This window comes from Copadichromis virginalis, linkage group LG20 (assembly GCF_057382275.1).
Source record: "Copadichromis virginalis isolate Kocher_CV1m ecotype Utaka linkage group LG20, C_Virginalis_male_GT1.1, whole genome shotgun sequence".
Classification (NCBI taxonomy): Eukaryota; Metazoa; Chordata; class Actinopteri; order Cichliformes; family Cichlidae; genus Copadichromis; species Copadichromis virginalis.
The window spans coordinates 6,694,629-6,720,560 of NC_140637.1; the positions used below are offsets into that span (position 1 = coordinate 6,694,629).

General features: G+C 40.6%; 2 protein-coding genes across 4 annotated transcripts in view; both read left to right on the plus strand.

The window, feature by feature from the left end:
• Positions 1-9,400, plus strand: part of kazna (kazrin, periplakin interacting protein a) — a 200,095-nt gene extending 190,695 nt beyond the window's left edge. For all 3 annotated transcript variants that reach the window (XM_085442894.1, XM_085442895.1, XM_085442896.1), the window contains 7 exons: positions 2,598-2,800; positions 2,915-3,033; positions 5,118-5,349; positions 5,644-5,745; positions 7,457-7,623; positions 7,719-7,860; positions 8,463-9,400. In XM_085442894.1, coding sequence (XP_085299020.1) covers positions 2,598-2,800; positions 2,915-3,033; positions 5,118-5,349; positions 5,644-5,745; positions 7,457-7,623; positions 7,719-7,860; positions 8,463-8,621 — 1,124 coding nt within the window. In that variant the 3' untranslated portion in view covers positions 8,622-9,400. The remainder of the gene's footprint in view (positions 1-2,597; positions 2,801-2,914; positions 3,034-5,117; positions 5,350-5,643; positions 5,746-7,456; positions 7,624-7,718; positions 7,861-8,462) is intronic.
• A 3,253-nt stretch (positions 9,401-12,653) lies between these two features.
• tmem51a (transmembrane protein 51a) lies at positions 12,654-21,690 on the plus strand. The gene is made up of 3 exons (XM_085444623.1): positions 12,654-12,814; positions 17,788-18,256; positions 18,725-21,690. Exons 2-3 carry the CDS (start codon positions 17,838-17,840, stop codon positions 19,131-19,133), a joined length of 828 nt encoding a protein of 275 aa, XP_085300749.1. The 5' UTR covers positions 12,654-12,814; positions 17,788-17,837; the 3' UTR covers positions 19,134-21,690.
• The last annotated feature ends 4,242 nt before the right edge of the window (positions 21,691-25,932 follow it).

Here is a 25,932-nt window from a genome sequence, read left to right on the forward strand (position 1 = left end):
TGACCTCTAACACTGACCCCTCTTGTCTGACCTCCATCAGACTGTCGACACAGTGAGGCGACCCAAGAAGCGATCAGTCAGACTCAATGGGACCGAGGTGCACCAGTTCCTGTGGCTTTAAAAATGAGTCGTGCTGGGTTGCAAACTGTGTTTGCAGATGTCTTTTAATTCCTAACATCACAAAAAAAACACCTTTGGAGTTAAGCACTTCTTCAAGTTGAATTTAGCTCTAATGACAGGGATTTGGAAACAGTTGAGTGCTAACAGATACACTAAAATGCATTTGAGGGCTTTTTTCTTTTATTTCCTGTATACTCCAACAGTAAAGCTCCATACTCAGCGTCACTGGCTCAGAAACACTGGCTGCTTTTAATTTTGTGCTGAAGTATAGTTTGGGGGAAATTCACTGCTAAAATGCTTAACATAAATCTACAAGCAGGGGTGCTCATCATAGCTTTGCATGGACTATAAGAAGACTGGCTGTGACTTTATGGATTTACTATACAAGCTTATTTATAAGCCTTCTCGTCTGATGCACGACAGTAAAGCATAAGCATATTTACCAAACATTAAATGACTTCTTTAATATTCTTTTAATGAATTCAAGCTGAAGCTACTCCTTGATTAACTGGAAGACAGGAAACAGACTGTATGTACCTCCATATTTATCATTCAGACATGAGCATTGATTTCCTCATCTGCCTCTCAAGATAGCAAATAATCTTATTAATCAAAATGCCAAACTGTTACTTAAAGGGGCCTTGTAGTTTATCTACTCTATTTATCCTCCCTCGAAGCAGCGAAGAGCCACCATGGGTAAATGGCCTGCATTTGTATAGCGCTTTTCATGGATGACATGGGTGATGTCATCCATTCAGCTGTAATCCATTTGTTTTTCCCAGTCATGGTATCAGAAATGCTGCTATATTATAGCAATAAGGTCTATTAAACGAGCTACCGAAGAGCACACTTAAGGCTCAGTGTCTCGTCTAAAGTGTAGTTAAAGGAAAAGCAAACAATTCACTGTGGTTTTTATAAAACATACAAAACTTACCTCCTCTCATAAAGGACACAAAACTCTTTACATAAATACCACACCGTAGCTAGCTCTGCTTTCACTGATATTTCCTTTATTAGGACTCTGTTCGGAAGGAAAAACAGACCTTGTACGCAGACCAGCATGCATCTTTGACCAAAAGAGCAGATCTATTCAACTTAATATGAATTGCTCTCAGAAGGGCACTTAGAAGTGTACGGTCACTTCATGCATCTCTCTTCGGAGAGCACATGAAAGCATCCAGGTTGAGATGAATTACCGAAGGCGGATTTAATAAAAATCAGTTTACTCAGACCCTCGAACCATCCAGTCGTGAATCTCCTTTGAGTAAACACACAATGGGCATAGTAAAGGCTGCCAAAAAGTAGGGTTTCCATGTTATTTGCTAGAAGTGACACTTAGGTGGAGGGAACAAAGAACCCGTTTTTGTGTAGTTTGTAAAAAGAATCTTGAACTTTCTTTTCCTTTAAAAACAAACAAACAAACATAAAAAAGCAACCATGGATGTGATGATTGGAGTGACCATCAAGGAGAACAGTCATGTTACCATGGAGCTGTCATGTGGATGCTTCTGTGCAAGGCTTATTAGGGTCACAGGAGTTTTGGTTGAAGTTCATTCATTCACTCACTGGGTAAGCCTGTAAGTATGGCTGTATTCTGAGTGCTGAGGGTAATGTTGAGGTTTTCAGAAACTATGGAATAAGACAGGATACTTTGAAGTATTTCATTTGTATCACAAGATTTTAAAAAGGGAGAAAAACACAGTAAGTGCTGCAGTAAGTTCTTGATGAGCATTTCATGATGCTGTACCAACATCTGAGTCCAAACCTGATACCAGGTTGCCACCCGCTGGTCGGGGGTTAGTTAAATGGCTTTCACATTTTTACAATGAAACAAAACATGTTCTCGGCCAATATTTCTTTTCGTTTGTGACTCCACCACTTGTGAAATACTGAGAACTTAAATTTAACAATAATTTTTTTTAAAAAAAGGCAAAATATTTGGCTCAGTTTAGCGTGGTAACATTGAAACACCGCGGGGAATTATTCAGGCAGCGCTCAAAGTGTCAGGATTTACTCACAGTCGATTATAACATTGTGAGAGAGACGTGCTTTTAATGCATCGACATTTCTCATGCATCTCCTAATTGCATGTTTTAATATTTCCACAGAGCTGTTAGCTGCGGGCTAATTTAGACAGATGAGTCATGTTAATTCAACAGCTCAAACAGCTGCTGGTTTAATGGACTTCTTAAGTGAGGAGCTTGTTTATAAAAGTTGCAACTTTGTTTACAGCATTACTGGCAAACGCTTGGCTTGCTGTCATGCAGCCAAAAGCTTAGGATGTCGTTAAAAGCTTGTTTGTTCCCTCTTCCCCTTAAATGGGCTGATTTGATATGAAACTATATGTATATATTGTTGTTGTTGCAGCACATTAACGTTGTTGTTGTTGTTTTTATTTTATTTTTCATTGCTCACAATGCTCACCTCTGCTTTCACGCACAACCACAACCGCATCACCCATTTGTCTACCCACCCAGACTCGGATAGCCTCTCCAGCCCCACTCGCCTCAGCCTGTCAGACGGGTCAGAGGACCAGCTCGACCGTCTGCAGCAGGTGGAGCTGGCCAGGACAACGCCCATGTCTCTGTGGAGGGCAGGCACCGTGCAGGCCTGGCTGGAGGTTGTCATGGCGATGCCCATGTACATCCGCACCTGCTCAGAAAACGTCAAAAGCGGCAAGGTATGGCAACACCTGCAGGTTTCTACATGCTTCCATATTGTTTACTTTATAGCACTCTCGGCCTGAATGGCTTAACCTCCTGTGAAGTGTTGTTTCTTTGCTTTTTTTTTGCAGGTTTTACTGGGGTTAACGGATGAAGACCTGGAGCTGGGTCTAGGTGTCAGCAATTTGATGCATCGTCGGAAACTCCGCCTGGCCATTGAAGATTACAGAGATGTTGAGAACGGCAGAGGGTAAGGAAGGGCCATAGTGGTCCTTATTGTAAACTGCCTGTTACTTGATGGCGTATGGGGGCCACCTGTCGGTGATTTATTGTACATGCATTTACCTAATGCATGAAGGATCTCGTTTCTGGCTTTTTACCACACATGAAGTTTAAACAAATGCAAGAGTCCCAAGGCTGTTACAGCTCTTGAAAGCTTCCTAAGGGCATGAAAGGCATGCAGGTCAGCTAAACTGAAGACTGTCTAAATTGTTCCTGTGTGAATCATAAACACATATGTGGCAAGTATAAGCTTATTTGTTTTAACCAATAGTTACACTGTATGGCAGTTTAGCCAAGTAGCAGGTTTAAGATCAAGGTGTCTGGGTTTTGAAATATTCAGTTCAGTAACCCTAAAGCACTGAAGAATTGCATTTGAAAAATTTAGCAGCAGCATGTCTTTCTCGAGTCAGTTTCCCCCCTCACTCTGGCCTTCAAGTGCAAAGTTTGAAGAATTCTCTGTGAAACTGCTTTATAGCAAAGAAATAATCCCTTCAAAAACTTTCTGCAGTGAGTTCCTTTACATATGTGATATTTAGGGCTGCATGTGGTTATCATTATCCAATAATCTAATCCAACTAGATTGATTGATTGATCAGTCAATTTTTGATGAAAGCCAAGGCAAGTTTATTTATGTGGCATTACACAATTGTTCAGCATGCTTTGTAAGATAAAAAGTACAATCAAAAGTAAAAGAGTAAAATAGAATAATAGAATAAATAACAATAATAATGGCACAGCTACCTGATTTGTTAACAGCAGTTGTGAACAATTTCAGCTTCTTTTTTAAAATAATAGCTACAGTTTGAGTAGATGATTTTATTGTCATTGCACAGTTATACTTTCTACAATAGTACAACAAAATTGGACTACTGTCCTGCATTGGTGCTAAATGAAAGGCAAGCAGCAATCACAATATATACATAGTAACATATATGCAGAATGAAATATACAGTGTGTGCACTGTGTATTGCACAAGGCCCGGTGTCAGGTATTTGCATTGCAGTGCCGCAAGATCTTGTGTGCCCTTTTGAGACAGCATGTGCTGCAGAGGTCCTTCAGGGAGGGAAGAGGGCGGCCAGTGATTTTTCTCGTGACGTTAATGACCCTTTGTAGTGCTTTCCTGTGTGCTATGGTGCAGCTCGAGACCCACACAGAGATGCAATATGTCAGCGCACTCTCAGTGGAGTAGCGGTAGAAGACAGTTAGCAGCAGCTCCCTCTTTAGGGTAGTCCTCCTGAGGCTCCTCAGTAAGTGAGATGCTGCTGGGCCTTTTTCATAACCTCCAAGCTGGAGCACTGGAGGTCTGCATCCATGTGCACACACAGGAACTTGAAGCTGAGCACCCTCTTCACACACTCCCTGCTGATGTAGATGGGCTCCAATGCATTATTAGTCATAGTTAATCTCTGGTGTTCTTCTACAGTGTGTTTTTTATCCTACCTCAGTCTGCTCTCTTCTTTTCTCCTCACCCCCAACCGGTCATGGCAGACGGCTGCACCTTCCTGAGCCCACTTCTGCTGGAGATTTTTCCCTATTAAAAGGGAGTTTTTCCTTCCCAGTGTTGCAAAGTTCTGGCTCATAGGGGGTCATCTGATTTTTAAGGCTTTCTTTCTTTTATTGTAGGGTCTTTATCATACAGTATAAGGTGCCTTGAGGCAACTGCTGTTGTGATTTGGTGCTATATGAATTGAATAAAAATAATTGAGTTCAGCTCAGTAGTTCTTAAAGCTACATAATGTGTCCACATTAGCAAAAGTAACATGCTACTGTTTATCAGGTATGTGGTGAAGCATGTTCACAGTCTTATTTTAGTATGGTAGTTTTTAACCTGATGATGAAATCAGAAGAAAAATCAAGAGATGGCAAACTTATTATTATTATACCATACAATATGAATTTAGCAACAATCCATTCAGTGCTTGTTAGGAACTTCAGCCTAATGGGGGTGTAAGCTGGTCAGTACAATTCAAACTCTTTGTGGCTAAATCCCACACGTGATGATAAAAATGTGATTTCTTAGGTAAAGGAACTCTTCATGCTGTCTGTCTGTAGGCTGTCCAAGGCTGCGGATATGGACCACCACTGGGTGGCAAAAGCCTGGTTAAGCGATGTGGGTTTGCCTCAGTACTCCCAGGCCTTTCACAATCACTTGATAGATGGGCGGGTCCTGAACTCTTTGACACGTCGGGACCTCGAACGTCACTTAAACATCACCAAGAAGTTCCATCAGGTCAGCTTGCTGCTAGGCATCGAACTGCTGCAGTTGCTTCATTTTGACAAGGAGGTAAATGAGAAATGGCAGTGAGTACACTGATGGGTGACAAATTAAAGGAAAACAAATAACAATGAGGGGTTATAGTAAGGTGTTGGGGCTTGACATTGATTTTACTTTTGAGTTTACCTTTTATTGATTGGCAGTGATCCTTCCACCTAAAAGGATAAGTAAATGCAAACTGTAGGGGTGAAGGGTCTAGATTTTCAGTCTTTTAGTTTTGTCACTCCTTTGTACTTTGGGATGTTCACAGTAAAGGTGAAAATAGATCAGATCTGTAAAAGTTCTTGTTAAAATGGTTTTCAGGCATTACAGGCTCGCCGGGTACAGTGCGAGCACCACAATGTGGATCCTCTGGTATGGACCATGCATCGGGTCATGAAATGGATCAGAGATATTGACCTCAAGGTGAGAGAAAGTTCATCTTAAAATTCTTGAACACATGTCAGCCAATAGGTTTACAGGTCAAACTTGTATGCAAACAAAAGTATAGTTTTAGCAAAGTTAAAGAGTTTACCGTTACGCCATAACAAATCAGAGAGGTTCTGGGTCTGAATCTCAGAATGTCCTGGGTATGTGATAGTTAATTTCCAGATATTTGTGTTAAAAATACGCTGATAAAAGTTCATTAAGGTTTAAAAGTAGCTCTTTCGAGCACATATCTACCATCTATTTTTATGCAGAGGAAACACAACCTCATGTCATATTATGGAACGTACTTGTTAGATTACATCTGGTATGTTGAACATAAACAGAGAAAAAAACATATGCTGCTGCCCACATTGTAGATTGGTGAGTTGGCCTGCACACCTAAACAGGAAAATGAATATAGTCAGGGGTTAAAGTGGGATTTGGCAGGCAAAAGAACCCTAATATCAGCTGTTGTGGTAGTGTACGAGAAAATAACCACTATGAAATAAATTGTATAAATTGTCTACCAATTGGATGGTGGGCTGACTGATCCTCCCCAGTTCAAAGCATCCTTGGGAAGATACTGAACCCCAAGTTACCCCACCCCACACACACCCGATCCATCCATCTGAATGTAAAATAAAAGTGCTTAGGTAACCTCTGAATATAAAGTGATAAATGATGCATAGGTTTGTACCACTTGTCGTGTGTGATAAGCACCAGTGATGGATAGACCAATAAAATGGCCTTTTATGTGTTATTGTTTCCTCAATTTAGCCTCAAATTGGTTTAAATCTGGAAGATGCGCAGTGATGTGGAATAGTAACACCCTTCAAATGTCTTGAACCTATAAGGCTGTTATGAAAATGTACGATGCAGCAAGTAGAGGTATTTGTGTAAAAATGTAGTGAATAAAAGTAAAAAGTGGTGAGAAAAATAAAGATTCAAGTTATGTAATGACACCTGAAAATTCCACTTCAGTATCTTAACTGGGTATTTGTACTGCATTTCTTTTCTGGAATGAGGCAAAACAAGATTATACTAAAAACTTTAAAGAGATGGGTAAAGTGCTGTTTCTGTCAAGGACAAAATACAAACGAGAGAAAAGCAAAGCCTTTGGTGGGCAAAGAAAAGCGTTTAATCAATCAATAAATCAAAGCCAACCCTGTGTACACAGGTGAACCACTGGTGCTTAGTTGTGGCTCCCCTCAGCTTTTATACTCTCAGTTATAATTGCTAAGCTGAGTCAGCTGAGTGCATATCTAACCAGCCCCACAGCAGAAAGGGGGAGGCACCTGATTCAAGGAAGCAAACAGTAGGACTCTCAGACAATAAAACATAGCAGGCCTGCTGGGGCTGTAACAATACTGTTTTGTGTTGTATAAACGCACTACCACATAAAGACTGTTTGTTCTGTGCTCCATACCTCCACAAAGTGATAGCAGGTCTTTGCCATTTACTTTTGAACTGCTACCAGTTGATTACAACACCTGCCAGATTACAGCCTTTGTCCCATCACACTCCGGGTGTGTACAGATAAACATGTCTGGATGACGTCCGGTTAAACTCCTCAGGGAGCTGGAACTTCTACTGATATAGACAAAAAAATCAATATCAATATCCTCTTTGACTCAACCAAGAATTTTAGATCTGATGTTATGAACAAATAAGATTACTATTCTGTACTTGCCTTTTTCTGCCTATGCAGGAGTTTGCTGAGAGTCTCCTAAACAGTGGCGTTCATGGGGCTGTCATGGTGCTAGACCCCACTTTCAACACTGACACGATGGCAACGGTGCTAGGAATCTCCAGCAGCAAACACATGGTTCGCCGACACCTTGTGGAAGAGATGAAAACACTAATTGGCCAAGCCAGGTGACAGGAAAATTCACAGGGATGTGTTTTCTACTGTCTTTAATTACTATTTTGGCTTCCCCCGTCACACTGATCTTTCCCCATGCTTTCTGCAGCGTGGATGCCAAACAGGAATACGAGCATTTAGGTCTGGGGACACCACCTGTCCTCCTTCGTCAGAACTCTTTGGGCAGACCTCCCACCTCTACTGCCCGGCACACCGATGAAGAAGGCTCATTGAGAAGGAGGGCTGTGAAGGTGGGGAAAAAGTTCTTCCCTCAATTTTAGCCAAATTGTAGCGCAGAAGAGCTTAGTGTTGACAAATTACACAGTGACGATAATGAAGCTCTGCAGCATTACTTGGGTATTGAATATATTGCTAGAGCAGCCTGCAAGACATGTAAATAAGAAGGAAGATAGAGAGGTTTGATTGATTAACCAAATCAATTATTGATTATTAAATTAACTGTAAGTATAAGATATGTCATCAGGGGGACCACAACTAATGAGAAAGTATAGACTGTACATAAAAGGTGGATACCTGTACGAACCCTCCACCTGAGCATTTTGGCTGTTGCTGTCTTGGATTTATTTTTAACCCTGACATCATGACATCATCAACAAGGTGTGGATCTGAATGAGAAACCCCAGACACTGCTTTGCAACTATTGCAGCAAGTTGTCAGTCATGAAGTAGCTAAGCCCTAAGGCTAATTGACTCTAAATCGGGCAAAAATGTGCAAAACAGGCATCATGCTATATCAAGTTACACCCCAATTTCACTTTTCAGACCCAGAAGCTGCATTCATCTTTATACATTGTTTGTCATTTGTAGTAATGGATACATTGTTTCTGTTCTAGCCTCCAGCAGGATTTAGTCCCAAAGCTCGCAATGGGCGGGACTTGAGTTGCCATAGCAGCTATGGCTCCCTGCCTAGAGAGGTTCGAGATCACACTCCGCCCAGGGCAGAAGGAAGCCCCATCCGTGGTTACACCAGCATCGAGGTCACCAATGTGTGATGTTATCAGAGTTCTACCAATACCAGTCATTCACTTCATGACAATGTACAACATGGACATTTGTCATCCATGTGCACGCAAACATGGGATGGTGATTTTTTTTTTATCTTAAAATTAGCCTTTACAGGGCAGCTTGCACTTTGTAACAAGGAAAATGTTGTTTTTTTGTTGTTGTTTTTTTAACAAGTTTCCTGTTTTTTGGGGAAGTTTTAGCATCTTTGAGGACAGTAAGCGCCCCTCCCCCAACGCCAGAATTAAGATGACTATGAACGACTCGAGCTATATATTTTTCTATTCTTGTGTGTACACCAGGAGGTAACTAACTGAAATGGGTTTTTTTCTTCGTTTTTTTTGACTAGTGAGGGAAATGACTGTTTGTCTTATACAGAGCACTTGATGACAAAATGTAAAAAAACAAAGTTTCATATTTCGTAACCGTGTAAGTGGCTCTTGTGTCATTCAGTTCTGCCATTTGTGATGCCTTGTCAATGTGACTTAGCATTAAAAAAAAAACCAACTTAAAAAAGACTTGAACTGAATTTAAAAATTTTAGAATCTATGTTTGATAGTCATTTTTCATCTCGCACATTTACACTGTTCTGTCAAAGCATATGTAGCACCTCTTCTGATGTTTTATACTGTGCAGTAAACATAAAATATCTGAGCAATGCCAACAACAACAAAGAAAAAGATCGCTGAGCTGTGATGTGTGAGCGTGTATTTTTTTGTGAAAAGGAAAGTGCTCACTGAAATGAAATAAAGATGGTGTCTAAAATATATATGTGACTAGTTGCATCCATCAGAATATCAATGAACGCCAGAGTACAATCTGGGGAGAAAAAAGACATGTTGATGATGGGAGAAGGAGGGTTGGTCTCCCAATAAATTGCAAAGCTCCACTGCTCAGCACAAAGAATAATATGGCTGCCTGCACTATAAAGGTGGGAATAAAAGGAAATGAAAGGATCCATAAAGATCAGAGAAAAGTAAGCTAATAATATTGTAGTGAGTCTCCATTGTTACAGTAAAAGTGTCACTGAGAAACCCCCCCCCCCCTCCCTTTTCCAAGAGGCAGCGTCCACTGTAACTCAAACAGTGCCCGCAATAAAATCTGCCATAACCTTGGCATTTTACTGATCTATTGATGGCATTTTGGGCAGCTATCATCCAGCTCTGCACTCCCTGTCAGACACGTTAACTCAAGTCTCAGCTGTGACAGTTCCTCATGATGCTATTTCCTCCTCTTACTCATGATGACTCAAACCTTTGTACCATAGTTGCATGACACAGCACAAATAAAGACGCCCTCCTTAGGCTAGATGCACTGCCTCACTTAAAGCCTTTACTGTAATCCACCAAGGGTTGGTTGGGTAAAGCCATTTTGTAATGTGAGACATTAAAAGATAATGATGAGGGAACTCAGTTACCTGCTTTGAAATATTTAGTGGACAAGGACCATTAAACTAAGATCAACAGTAGATTTGGATGGTTTTACTTGATGGGAAAAATTAAAATACTGGTATTTCTACTAGAGCTATGTCTAAGCCAGTGTGGTTCATTTGCTACACTCAAGCCTACGTAGCCATATAAATTAGTACAGTTTACAGTGATATTTCTCTGCCATCATATTTGATTACACACTGGCAGTGATAAGGGATTAATTCAGACCACCAGGTTAAGTCCCAATTTGTTCACATATATTTCTGTCCTTGCATTGTGTGAGTGTGTATTTGATGAAGCAGAGGAACCAGACAAAAGCTTAGGAGGAAGAATGTTTCCCAGGAGCCCAGAATGACAAAGGAACAATGCAGTGACTGCTTCAGTCCTCATTCTAGTAAGCTGAGACAGGGGGACCACTGAAACAATGAAGCAGAGCAACGTGAAACCCTTTGTTTTTTTCATCTTTTATCTTTGAACATATCAGTGACATATTGCACATACACAATTATACAGACGAATGACTAAATAAATAGTCAAAGACCATCTACGTCACCAGTGTGGGCAGGATAAATCTTCAGGGTTGCATTTCCCAGTCCAAAGGGCTAAAAAGGCGTGACTGCCAGTAAGTGGTAAATTTACAAAGAAGTAAAAGTCATTGATTATCAGGACTTGAAACAGGGCTGTGTCTCTGACGTTTAATAATCTCACTGGTTGTAAAACAACAAATCATTTGCATTTTTATAGATAATTTTTAATCTGTTTGAGATTGGAATGACTCATACAAACTACTGTGTATGCTGAAGATAAAAAAGGGCAAGTTACACAGGTAACAGTTACACAGGTAGGCCTTGTCTTTGAAAATGACTTTGAGCTTTGATTATTATTAATAGTACACACACACATACACATGCTGGTAGTTTGAGACTCCAGACCGAGATCCTGAAATCTGCTGAAGCCACTCTTCCGATTTGGGGGTTACAGCTCTTACACTGTGACACTGGGACCACTTTGGACTTAACCTTCCACGTCTGCTCCACTCGTTCCTTCAGCCCCTGATACTTCTCTGTTTTCTCGTGCCCCCTGTTCTTGATGTTGCTGTCCCTTGGGATTGCAGGCCCTATCACAACTGTTGTCTTTTGCTCCTTGTCAACCACCACTATGTCTGGTTGCTGGCTAGGAGTTGTTGTCTGTCCACAGGACCTTAATCCTGTTGTTCTCTACCATCTTTAATGGTGTTTCATATTGGAAATTGGGGACCTCTCCATATACAGCACAGATGTTTCTGTACACTATCCCAGCTACTTGGCTGTGCCTATCAGTGTGTGTGATTCTGGGGCACCTTTGCACAGTCTGCAAATTGGGTCCCGTTGGCTTCTGTGTCTGTGGATTTGTGGCATGGGGCCTGTTCTTGTTCTGACATGATCAGACTTCTGTGTTGTCCTTTAAGCTGTCCTTTTCCAGCCATTTTTGATATCAGCCATTTCCTCTGTCTGTTGATGGTACATCCCATTCAGGTCCTCTGTTATAGTTCCCCTTCCTGTTCCTAATCACCATCTGTCTTCAGCTGCCCGAAGCATTCTTGGAACAGCTCATCTCAGGGGGAAATATTCCTGATGTATTTGTGAATTCTCCGTGCTTCATCTGGGATTATGGCTCACACTCACTAATCCACGCCCTCTCTCTTTCCATTGCTCATATAACCTCAGGGCATTTGAATTAGGGTGGAGCACTCTGTGCATTGTGAGAAGGTTTAGTGTCTTGACATTAGTGACATCTGTCTCCTCTTGTTTTTATCCCAGCTGACCACAGGAGGAGATAAATGATCTAATGACTGATATTGATGGCTAGATCTATCTATCTATCTATCTATCTATCTATCTATCTATCTATCTATCTATCTATCTATCTATCTATCTATCTATCTATCTATCTATCTATCTATCTACCTACTGAAACTGCAAAATGCAATTTCATTTAAATGCTTCAACTCCAGGGACATTATGCACATGAACGCTTATTATCACACTGCCATGTCTAACTGGGCAAGTCTGTTAAGAAAAAAATCAACCTAAACCTTGTACTGGACCCTGAAACTGTAAATGTCGTCATTAATTTTATTACCCATTAATTTTATTACTCTGGGCTGGGTTGAAAGCTTAGTTTTCTACCTTGTGTACGTATGTTTTTATCCATTTAGCTCTGATTGTGTGTTAGTAAATTACAACAAGGTGGTCTGTTGTTGTTGGCTTAACGCCTATCTGTTAAACTGAAATCAAATTGACTTCAGTATTAAATAGGTCTTTTGTCTTTTAAGTCATTAAGGACTTGTGCGAAGGCCAGATGTTTCCGGTTTATATTTTTGTGCATTTGCAAACAAATGTTTCCCATCGGCTTTATGTCGCAAGCAATAATAGATCATTAACTGTCAAAGTGTATATCCCGGCTTTTTGTACAGCAGATAAGTGGAGGGGACAGCGTGTGTGACAGTGAAGAACCACCCTGACTCCGTCTATTAACGCGCCGAGAGCGAAAGAGTTAATGAAACTGGAAGTCTAAGTGGCTGGAGCCCCCTCCTTCCGGCTTTCTCTGTGACCGGGCCCATCCTTCTCAGAGAAAACTTCCCGGTCGTTAACCGTTATTTGTCACCAAATTATGCCTCATAAAGTCGTGCCAGTGTCGACAGTGTGCGATAATAAACAGCGCAGCTCCCAAGTTCAGGCAGAACACGAAGAGGAGTCACTTAGGATGCAGAGGTGAGTGGAACGTCGTTAAAGTTGCTCGCTGAAGTGTTAGTATGTATCGCTGAATGTTACTAAAAGTTACACTGACGACTCATTATTTAATCATTTATTCTCAAAGGGTGTTTGTCCGAGGGTTTGAGTTTTCCTCATTACTTATCTCCCGGGTTCAAAGTAAGAAAGAGTCCCATTGTTGGCACGAACGCGGGCATTTTTCCCCCAGCTGTGAGTCATATTTAGTACAACTCACCCGAGTGCTGAAGTTATACTAGTAGCTTGAGTTAGTTTAGTTTAGAGTCGAGTTGACTTTTTTTTAGATTAGGTGACAATGACGACAACATCACTAGAAATATGTTGTGCCCGGGCCTGTGGAGGGATTGCTTTTCAAGTGGGCAGGCCTGTTAATGTGTTACTGCGTTGTTTGGTGAAATAAACCTGTTAGATTGGACTGTAACTACCCCTGAGCAAGTCAATAATATGTGACCTCACTTTGCACGTCTCAACTGCACAACTTTTTGAAAAGTAGGACGTGGTATCTGCGTTTGCAGCTGTCATGATGAGCTGGATTCACTCTCATGCCATGCATTCCTTAGAACGGGAATGGGGAGGAGGGGGGGCTCACTTTAGAGTGCAGCAGGTCTGGGCACGTTTACCAACCAGACTGTTATTATTGTATCCATGGATGGATCCATAGTATGGGTATTTCGCGATGACATTCCTGAGTGGTTCGAGGTTATTTCTTTTGCGCTTTTGTCCTAATTTATTTACAGTCCCTAGTAGTAGTCGTCCTGCACTTTCTAAAGCATGCAAAATAAAATCATGCAGCACATGTGCAAGTGTGCTTATTGGTCATGCTCACTGCGCTTCAGAGAATTATTTTAATTTGTAGGGCAGTGTTTGATTTAATGTTTGGTTATGGTTTTAAATATGAACACAAAACTGCTTATTTATTATAATTGAATTATTAAAAAGTAGGTTGACACAGAAACCCTGTATATTTCTTTGTAAATTACGGGATGATAATGTTGTACAGATTTATTTATTTATTTTTACAGGGGCTGTAATAATCTTTATCTGCCCATTTAAAGTGCTGAGTGTAGCTCCTTATGATGTGACTTTGTAGGGTTGCTCAATTAATCGAATTTTAATCACGATTACGATCTGGGCTTTCAACGATCATTAAAAATGACTGAGCCGATTATTAGCCCCTCCCTCATTTATCCGCGACACCTTAAAGGCCGGTCCGTGAAAGGGCATAAACCGGTCCGTGGCGCAAAAAAGGGTGGAGACCGCTGATTAAGAGGACCCGAGGGAAGCTCGGAAAGCTATAGTTATTTGGAGAGGAGAGTGACTGCCGTTGGTTGAAAAGAGTTTAAAAAAAAAAAAACTTCAGTGGTGTTGCACACTATTTTATATTATTTTTTTAAAGTCATTGTTAACCCTTTAAAGCCGTCAGAGCAGCACGCTCCGTTTTGCATAACTATTTTTAAATCCCTGTAGAACCTGAACCATGTAAGCTAGCGCAATAATTTGTTTTGCATATGAAACCGGAGGAGTTGTACTTACATCTTATGCCATCAGCTTGTCCTCGGTCACGGTTTCGTTCCACATATAGCTTTGCAAAAATTGCATAAAAAGCGCTTGCAGGAACAAAAACATAATATTCCAGAAACACGCTTTGCCGTTCCTATCAGCTGTTCGTAACGCTTCCCACAGTGAAATGATGCACATGCTGTTTTCTTTGCAAATTTGCATCATAGGATTGTTTTTTGTTTTTCCTGCAGTATATAAAAATTGCTGTATCTCCAAAATAAAACTATGAAGACACTCAAAATAAATTTCCTGTGGTGGGAAACTATTTTTTGCAACTTTATTGTATTTAAAGTTTTGAGGGATAAACCTCTTAAACTTCTCCAAGTAGAAATATATGTAAACAAAACAAAAGCGATTTTCAATTTTTTTTGTAGTTTATTGCACTTTTTTGCAATTTATGTAATTACTATGCACTTAATGCATACATATTATTAAAATATGGGCTATAACAGTTGTATTGATGTATAGCAACTTGAAATGCTCCCACAAATGGCACTACAGCATGTAAAAAAAAAAAAAAAATAATAAAAATAATATAAGCTCTGGTGGACTTGGTTCTATAGTAGGTCTTAAAGGGTTAAATAAATATCGTCAAATAATCGTGATCTCAATTTCAGTGAAAATAATCGTGATTATCATTTTTGCCATAATCGAGCAGCCCTATGACTTTGTGAGTCTGCTGTAAATGTTATTTATTTTTTTCCATTCAGCACACCTACTGGAAGTGGCCTTGATGGAATCTTGCTTCAGTGAATTTTATGTTCTGTGGGTTTCTTTGAAAAATGGATGCATATAAAGAACAAATCTCTGGGCAGAAGTAACATGTTCGGTAATACCTTACGAAATGACGCTTATTTATTAAGGAGAGCTCTAACTATTGAGAGTTGAGTTAGGCTTCCTGCTACTAGAACTTATGGGAGTTTTGGAGGCTCGTAATTCATTCTCAGGAACACATTAACGGCGTGTTCAGAGCTGGTGAGGAACTTAATATGTCCAGAAATTATGATGATCAGCTCCTTTACATGTCAGATTTTTCTTTTTTAGGTCACTGCCAAATTTCCATTATATTCAACTATTTTGGCGTAAGGTGAGGCTATGAATTAAACCCTCACGATGCTGATCTCCTTACTATAAATGCATATATATATATTGTCATATATATAATAATTTCAGTTCAGGAGTGCAATCTATAACCTTATTACTTACTTGTGGGTCAACACTTTGATCTGAATTTGACCATCTCCCTAAATGAGGCTAACAGTTTTTAAAGCTGGAGTGCAAGCCTCTTGTTTAATCCATGCTGTCCCCCCCCCCCCTCCCATACTGTGTGCCACTATTGATTAGGAAAATGACCTCTTTGTAGCTGTGCAAAGGCCAAAGCAATCAGGACAAATAGCCCTGCCTAACTTTGCGTATCTCTGTCAGGCAGCTAATATGTGCAGTGCGCTGAATGCTGACGTGCCTCACATTTTATATCTCTCAAAGTATAAAATCCCTTTGAGTCTGGATACAATTTTAGGAAAGAAATTCTGTTTGTATTAGCTGCCTTTTCAGCACGACGGATCAAAAAGTGTGTGCAGGTTTTTTTGTTTTTTGTTTTTTGTTTTTTTCTTCACACTTTACCTCTGCAAGACTCGGCTTTTAACTTTTGGAAAACATAGTCAATATCCTTTAGAGACTTCATCTACTGATGTTACTGAAACGCAACCTCACAGACAGCCACTTTTTAAAGAAACCATTTCCACATTAGAAACTTTAAATGTGTTTTTGTTTCTCTTCTGGGGCCCGTTCTTCGTACGTCGCTTACTACATCCAAGATCAAATGACACATCCAAGATCAAATCATCGCGCTAACCGTGAGCTCGCTAATCCGGTTCCCCGAACACACCTGCTGTTGACGATTACTACAGCTGGACGCAGGAATGTGACATCACTGGGTGTCGTAAAAGGGGCTACGCATCGATAGTAGAAACATTGATCGGCAACCCGCTGATTGGTCGGCGAAAATGTCGAAGGGGCGTGCTCGGTATTTTCCGGCAGCAGAGCAAGAACTCATGAGTGAGGGATTACAGGAGTTTCAGAGTTTAATTAAAACGCAAGAGAACACTGCAAAGGCTGCAAAAGCAAGGAGAGAGGGCTGGCAGAAAGTTGCTGACAAATCAAACTCGTAGGTAATTTAATAATAATAATAATAATGGAGTGGATTTATATAGCGCTTTCCAAGGCACCCAAAGCGCTTTACGATACCACTATTCATTCACTCCCACATTCACACACTGGTGGAGGCAGCTACGGTTGTAGCCAGGCTGCCATATCGCGCCATCGGCCCCTCTGGCCAACACCAGTAGGCGGTAGGGTAGATCTATCATATGACACTATATTGTCCAATATCATATGGCATTATATTATATTATAATATGTTATATTATATCCCCTTTCACATTAGAGCCACAACAGGACCCACAAGAACATGGGAACAAGTAAAAGTGGAATACAGGAGTATTCTACAGAATGGTAATATTTATCTCTTAGATTGCTTTGCGTCTCTTGGCAAGGTAATACTGGCCTGTAATACTCTGTTAGTTTGTTCATAACAGCAACCAAGAAAAGGGCGGAGCAACAAAAAGACAGGTGGTGGTCCTGCACCCCCTCGTCAACAAGTTGGTTAAGTAAATAATACCCTCACGGGAATATCGATATCTCTCTATGAGCACACTGTCGCGCTGAGCTAAAGGATCCTGTCTGTCCCGCAATATACGCTGAATTCTGAGGACTCTCCTTATCAATCTTGCACCTTCCGCAATGGGTGGCTCGCGTATACGGACAGGACATGGCTGCGACAGACTTCCCAAATCCACCTTCGCTTTTATAGCCGTGGTCTCTCATCTTGATTACACGAAGTAATTTACAATTACTACTCTGAAATATGAATTACATCTGTAATAATCACATACATGTAATAGAATGTTAATAGTACATTTCCCTTTTTTAGGAAATGACCTGTATGTATCTGTGTGACATCAATAAAAGGATCAAGTGCTGCATTATCTTTAGTTACATTGATAATATTTATTTATGGTGAAACAGTGGAAAAATATCGCTGTTGCTTTCGTATAAATGAAGCGGACATACCTGCGTGGCCGCGATCTAATCCTGTTTACATAAAGTAAACCTGCTCCCGAGCAGGTTTACGCTTACGGCTCTGTTGCTATGACAGCAAGTCCCGGATGAGCTTCGGGGAACCGAACGATCCAAGATCACGCGGAATCGTCAACAATCTAATCCGGCTAACCTACTTAGCGAGGTACGAAGAACAGGCCCCTGTTCTCTGACATATTCTATATCTCTCGGGATTTTCATTCTGTGTCCACCCCCTTGTATCTTTCTCTCTACAGTTTCTGACTTCGTCTGCAGCTGCTCTGACTGAAATCTAGGGACTGCCAAGATGCGTTCCACTGTGGGTGGACCACCAGACACTCTTGGCCACGAACAGGCTCGTAGCAGTAACAATAACAACAGCAACAACAACAACAACAACACCAGCGGCGAAATCAATGGAAACTCCGGTTCCCAGTATGCCCTGTGTGCTTTGGGGGTTGGGCTTGTCGCCCTTGGTATTGTGATGATTGTGTGGAGTGTGGTACCTGCAACACCACTTGGCAATAGCAGCAGCAGCGGCAACCCGGCAGGTGAAGGCAGGAAAAATAAGGCGTCTTCTGTGGCCTTCGTCTTGACGGGCTGCGGAGTGGCTATGCTCCTGCTGTCATTATGTCTGGGAATGAGAAACAAACGGAGGGAGCAACAACTCCGGGAGGCCCAGAACCACAGCGGAGCACGAGGAAGGGACCAGGAGCAAAGGGAAACGTGAGTTTCATGCCTGACTAAATCACTTTTTGACTTCTTTTAAAAATTAGGGCTTTTTTTCCAAAATGACTTCTTCATTTTTTTGTGTCTATTAAGAGAATCTCAAATTCAGTTAATTGTATTCAGCACGCTCCCAGAGAGTTTTTTTTTTTTTTTTTTCCTTTTAACCTGAAAACATGTGAGAGAGATCTGCTTGTGGTTTTTATTGCCTGCTCAAGAATTTCTTTAAAGGCAGCAACATTTACTCTCACAGTAGCTGAAATTCTTTTTCAGCAGTGTAAATCTCAGGGTTAGACATCAGGGCAATCACTTTGTCAGCCCTGATATAAGCTGTATCATTTTCACTCATGTGAGTCAACGCTAGTGCAGGACTGGTCATTGTGTGACTATAATGTGTTTGTGCATTTAAATAGTATGTGTAATTAAAGTGTACCATTTCTATTCTTGCATTTCCATAAATGTTTACAGTGCTGAGCAGCAAGCCCAGCGTTACGCGGTGCCCACCTACGAGGAGGCGGTATGCAGTGGCCAGTACCCGGTCACTCAGAGCAGCCTTCGCCCGAGCGTCTCCCAGCTGCCTTCCTATGACGACCTGGTGCAAGTGGATGGTGTGCAGTACGAGAACGAGGGGTCAGAGGGCACAGTTAGCAGATCTCAGCCTGCCGTGGATTCGAGTGGTCCTCCTGCTGCTGCTGTTTCTGCATCAAACCATAGACCTGGGAAAAATAACCTTAAGCTTCTCCCTATCAGTATCCGCAGGATTAAATCGGAGAAGCTGCACATGAAAAACATTGATAACTCTCAGCCCACAGCTGGATTCAGTATTGAACCACTCACCCCCCCACCGCAGTATGAGGATAAAGTGCCGCCGCTTTAAGATGGAGCTGATAATGTTTGGAACGATTCGGTGGGATTTCGATCATCTTCTGTGGATTTTGATCAGCCTTTGCAAGCCAAGACCTGGAATATGACTTGTTGAAGAATGCGGCCAGCGGCATTAAAATACATTCTCTGTTCAACAGTAATCATCATGCCAAAGAAATCCAAAGCACTGAACGGGAGAAAACTTTGGATCTCTGAAGTGGATACAGGCAGTAAAGGACATACTTGTTGCATCCTTGCTTACTGTGACACATCTTTATCAGACTGTGCCACATTGGATTGAGGAAACTGCACATGCAGGGTTTTTTTGTTGTTGTTGTTTTTTTTTAATATTATTGTAGGTTTCTGTTAATAAATTACCTTTATGTTACTGGCCTCCACTGTACACTGACTGTATGGGTGAGTTGATGGTGAAAGAGCCTAAGACGTGCCTGAGAGGGGGGTGGGGTGAAGTTTTGAGAATTTAAATAGATATAGCTACCATTTAGGACTTGGAATCCTTAGGATTAGCACCGCCTGTAGTTTACCAATTGTAAGGTCCACAGCGCCTGTGTATTGTATGCACTTTGGTGACTTGACCTGAATCAGGCTGCACGGAAACTCTCCCTCATTATCAATAGTATTGCTCCCACCCCCGGCCCTCTCGAGGTTAGGATCAAATGAATTTCGATGTGTCTTAATTGGCGTGTGTGTGAGGGTCTGCAGAGCTTTGTAGATCCAGTCTCTCTACATTTGTAATGATGGCTTCTGTTTTACTGGACTTTGATTTGGAGGGTTTCTTTTATGTCTCTGCCTCAAAAAGCTGAAACCTGGTACTGGGGGTTTCTTTACACATTTTAAAGTGAGGCATCTACTCAACGATACTCATTCGGAAGCTTTTCTACTGAACCAACATGAAACAAAGCTTTATTAGCGTCTGTCTGCTGCATTTCAAGCATCCCTTGTTGAATCTTTGGTTATGGTTCCACGGTAGTATGTTTATTTCTCGCAAAATAGAAATCCTAGTTTTCTCTTTTGAAAGGCTCCTTTGAAAGAAACTCTCTGCAGGTTTGCTCCACCCAAGGCAGGTGAAACAGGCTTGCTGAAGGATACTGTTTGACTTTTTAAGTTGTCCAGGTTGTTTGTTCTTTGCTTTTTCTTTTACCAACTGTGAAATGGTCCAAAATCAGTGCATTGCTGGATTTTAGTATCATTTACTGAGTTATTGAACTGTATTAATCAGAATTTTGATTAGAAGAGGAACCATTTAAAAAAAGAAATAAATTTAAAAAATGTGCTTGTCTAACAACTTCTCAAACGTAACCAGTCATGTCCAGTGCAGCTGGCATACAAGTTGGACTAAACTGTTTGCTAAGGTACAGCCATGGGTGTTTCAGGCGTAAACTGGCTAAATGTGTTTTAGGGAGAGGATGAGGATGGGAGGATGTCCGGTGACGGGGAAGAGCACAAGGCCCTGGTCCAATTTAACCCTTGGGAGGTCGTAATCGTTAAAACTCATGTTTACACTAAAGCAGCAGGATTTGCCGGCATTAAAGTCATGATTTGTTCAAGAGAAGAGACTTTCTAGGAAGAAGAAATTTTCCGGGAAACGCAAAGTTTCTCGTTTTATGGAGTCTTTTGGCAGTGGCAGCTAATTGCAAGTTTGCCCTTCAGCTGTATGCAGTAAAGTGCAGTTTAAACACCTTTCTACTCAGAACAGCACTTCCTAAAACATCTCATTCACATTGGTTGAACTCGATTCAGCTCTAGTGTTGCTCTTTTAACGTAGCATTGCAATGCTCTAACAGCAAACACAGTAGGGAGTGTTTGAGGCAAACTGATGGAACATGTGAATAGTTGAGAGCTTTCGCCTGTAGCCATGGTGAACGGCGAGTTGTGAAGGCAGCTGTGTAGTCTGCTTCTCTGGGCTTGTTTTTGTTCGCGTTCTACACGGAAACAGAAAGACTCTGTGACTGTGTGCAGCTGTGCCAACATAACACCAGCTATTCTCACTTGTTTGCTGATCGCAGCTCGACTCGTATACTTGCCTTCCCTTAAAAGTGTGCAGCAAAGGTGCCGAAATAGAAGACACGCCGATGCGTTGGGAATGGTTTGGTCAGCAGCTGTATAAACACTTTGATATCTTCTTCGTGACAGACAGCTGAAGCTTAATTGTATGACTTATTAATTGCATTAAGTGTTACTAATATTGTGAAGTTGCACAGCTCACTTTTTTTTTGTAAGGAAAGTGACATTTTCAATTAGACTCTTCATTATCCAGTTTTATATTGTTTCTGATAAATGCATAAGGATACCAACTGACTATACAGTATACTGCACAGCACAATTATCATGTCACTAGAGATCAGTTATTGCAATTCATCTACAGTTTTGTTTTTGTTTTTTGTTTTTTGTTTTTTAAACCACCTTCTTTGCTGCAGACATGAACACTGTACCTCATTTGCTAATGACCAATTAACTACATAACTGATTTTTATACTTGTATATAGATGAGTTCCTGGAAAAAAATGTTGTCAGTTTCATTTATTGCATTTTCTTTCTTTCTTTTTTTTTTTTTTTTATTGCTTGATTGGTTTTTTTTTTTTTGTTTTTTATTGTAGATACACTGTGAAACCATGCATTTCTGATAATTTGTATTTTTTTGTTTTTGTTTAGTTTTTTGATAATGAGTTTTTTCTGAAGACTGAACAAATTTATCACATTAATATTTTATAAAAATAAAATAAAATAATTGTTTGTTAATTGGTGTTCTGTAACTATGTCTTTGTGCATTTATGCTGACCGACATAATCTGTTGAATACATAAAATTCCTATTTTCTCCCTTATACTTATACACTCACGGCACTGCATACACATCAGTTGCTTGTTCATACATATATTTAATCAGCCAGTGGCATGGTAGCAGTTGTGCATAGTCAAGACAACCTGCTGGAGTTCAAACTGAACATCAGAATGGGAAAGAAACTTGATTTAAGTGACTTGAACGTGGCATGGCTGCTGGTGCCAGATGGGCTGGTCCGAGTATTTCAGAAACTGCTGATCTACTGGAATTTTCCCACAGAGTCATCTCTGAGGTTTACCGAGAATTGTCTGAAAGAGAGAAAATATCCAGTGAGCGGCAACGAGGTCAGAGGAGAATGGCCAGACTGCTTCAAGCTTATAGAAAGGGAACAGAGTATTCAGAGAGAATCTCTGCACATTAAACCTTACACAGAGAGACACTCCTACCAGCTAAGAACAGGAATCTGAGGCTTCAAATTGCAAAGACTCACCAAAATTGGAGAATAGAAGATTGGAAGACAGTGTTTGATCTGACATTTAGATGATGGTGTCAGAATCTGCTGTGCACAAAATGAAATCAAGGATCGAATGTGTTTCATATATAGGTTCAGGCTGCTGGTGGTGTAATGGTGTGGCGGATATTATGGTGGGAAACTGACGTTCTTAGTACCAACTAAGCATCATTACCGTAAATGCCAAAGATTACCTGACCACGTCCATTCCTTTATGAACACAGTGTATCCATCTTCTGATGGGTGCTTACTGGAGGATAACACATGTCACAAAGCTCAGATCATCTCGAACATGACATGAATTCATTGTACTCGTATAGCCTCCACAGACACCAGATAAAGTACCTTTGACATGCGGTGGAATGACAGATGTGCAGCCAACAAATCTGCAGCACTGTGACACTAACATGCTAAATATGGACCAAAGTCTCTGAGGAATGTTTCCAGCACCTTGTTGAATCTATGCCATGAAGAATAATGGAAGTTCTGAAGGCGAAAGGAGGTCCAAACTGGCACTAGCAAGATGTAATTATGTTGCCAAATTTCAAGGACACGATTATATATTTGACAGTTATTCTGACACACAATGGTTTAATTTTACTGACAAAAACCACACTAAGTCATTCTTAATACTGACAAACCTAATCAAGAGTACTCGTGAGTTTAGTTTAGCATGAAACACCCTTCCTGGATTTGTGAGGCAGTGCTTTTGTCAGCTCAGTGTCGCATTGTTAATGTGTGTAAAGTAATCACAATAGGAAGCTGTTCATCATGTTGTTGATGTAGTTGTCGTATGGTTGAAGCTCACTTGGCTAAAGGGAGCTGGCTTCTAAAAGACACTGTAGCCCTCGCCAGAGCCAAAGTTCACCACAGCATGGAGAACCTGCAGCTGCAGGGAGAACAAGATTAACTCAAGAATCAAGAATCAAGGCTTTGTCTGAGGGGGCTTCTATGTTTTTGACTGATAAGAGCAATGCAAGCAACCCTTTCATTCAGATATCACAATTTGTGCTAGAGGCATCAAACTGAGCAAGCGTAGGTACAATCACAATGATATACAAAAATCTTTACTTATAACAAATCAAGCATGCCCGTCTTTCATAAACAACACCCCACAAAGCACGTGCTGGATTTCTAAGTCATAAATAGTCTTCTTTTAAAGGTGCTTTTTGTGATCACACTTTGCAAAATGTAACTAAAATGTTCACTATCAGGTGGCAGTGATTAACCAGAACATTTTAGTGTATTATTATTAATATTTTTATTATTCTTATTATTTTGGATGTGCAGTCTAGTTGTAAAAAACATGAAAATGCTTTATTTGAGCTGAGATCCAGGTTGTTGAAATTGCTAGCATTATCACTTTAGTGCAAAATGGTCCTGGGTTCAAATTTTCTTTTTCGGCTGGAGCTTGTTTCTTTTGTTAGGTTAAATGGTACTTCTAAATCAATTGTAGCTGTGCCACACAATGAGCTTTGTGGCAAGTGGATAGTCCTAGAGTCATTGAATTAACAATTAGACAATTAGGTTGTGTTTGCTGCTGTTTTACTTCTGTCTTATCGTTTCTTTTCTTTACAGCAGAGTGCAGTTTCTTTCTGGGGGGTTGTGTTGGTGGTGATGATGGCTGCTTTCCAGATGCACTGGCATGTCTTCCAGTTTGGACTCAGGGCAGGCTGCTTGCCACACTGGTTTGCTACCCCACCTTGTGGCACAAGGCTGAACTGCTCAGCCTTCTAACTTCATATCTTTTTAGCACAGCACATAGACATATGGGGACATAAGTCACTGCACTTCTTCCTTTGCCTTTGTGCTGATAGTTTTAATTGAGTATGAAATATTTGGGGCTTAATGTTTTTAAGAAAAGAGAAAACTGCAATTAAACTGATGGTGACTGCACTTGCGTGGGGTTAATGCATGGTTGTTTGGGTGGCTAAACAATTTTAATTGGCTCTCAAACTTATTTCTTTGAGATCTCGTCCTTTTAGTGAGCTATTTTCTGACTGCATATTCTCTTTTTTGTGAAGTTCAGACTTTACTGCATGCTGCTGGTGACAGATATCCTTGCTGATGCTAGAGAAGCTATCCTGTTAATGTGCTCAGCAGCCCTGACAACTAACAGAAAAATCTAAACTTGTCGTATTTTGTTCATGGTGGAGTACTGGCACTGGCACAGTACTTTAATTTGGCTCATAAATCAGTGCTAAAAGCCCATGGTGAACAGTTAAAGCTGCCACAGATAGAAAATTTAACGATTTGTTTATTGAAACACCTAATATACATATTTTCCATAATAAATACACCCACATTTTCCACTTTATGCTTGAGAGCTTTTAAAAAAACGTGTTTTATTGTAGTTTTAGTTACACGGCCAGCTTTCATCTGATTTTGATTTGAACTTGCAGTGTGCTGTCCAAAGGAACAAGAGAGGGGACATGAGAGTCCATGGATTTGGCTAAAGTGTCCACTACTGTCTGGCTGGAGTGAGAGCTTAGGTAAGGCATCATATTTTATACCTGTAGTAATAAATGAATAACATGTATAAGTCATGCTGTTCTCTGTGAGGCCACCTCAAGCAGAGGTCGGAAACCACAGCACTCAACTGAGACAGGGTTAGCGATAGGGTTAGCTGTGTTTCCTGGTACTGTCTGATTATTTTCAGTAAATACACTCTTAGAAAGGGTGTTTGAATATGACGGCAGTTTAAGACATGACTCATGTTCTGACTTTTTATAGTTCTGGGTCTTGATTAATTATTAAACATCTTAGTCCAGCCTGTGCCATGACACAATGTTTATTTCGTTTATGTGTGATCACGAATGACCCGGGAGATTAATAATTAGCTGCCTGCTTCACGTTACAGAGATCTGTAGGGTCCATCCAAGTGATGACGAAACTTCTTCAGTCTCAGCTGACCACAGGTTTATCCAATCTTATAAACAGCATATTTGCATAATGACAGAAACTAGCAGCACTGAAGGAACTGGGCTGGGAGGTCAGTTCCTTGATCATTAATATCAAAACCTGCTGTCAGCTGAGACTGAAGAAGTCATTTGGATGAGTGACGAAACGTTTCTCCCACTGAAAACACTACATCCAGATGAACAGAATCAACTGTTGTGTATACTTTGTCTTGTGCTTAAAACGGTCTTGCACTCAGACTGTATGCATGCAACTTCCCTCTTGTTTCCTAGGAAACTGGGTCAGCAATGCAGAAAGTCAAACAAATACTGGAAACTTGAGTACAGGACAAGTGGTTGTTGATAAGAAGTTCCCATCGGTGTTCTAGGGCACTGAAAAGTGGAAACTATTTTACTACCCAAGTATCACTGATCAAACATAATAGCTGAAGTATTTTTCAGAATAAAACAAATATGAATATGCAGACTCCTTCAGCAAGGTTCTGTTATACTTTACTGCTATTTCTATTTTTAGAAAACTGCTAAAATTACAATAAAGCAGAGATGGTAGAACAAAAAATTATGCAACTTTTCAAAACAAAA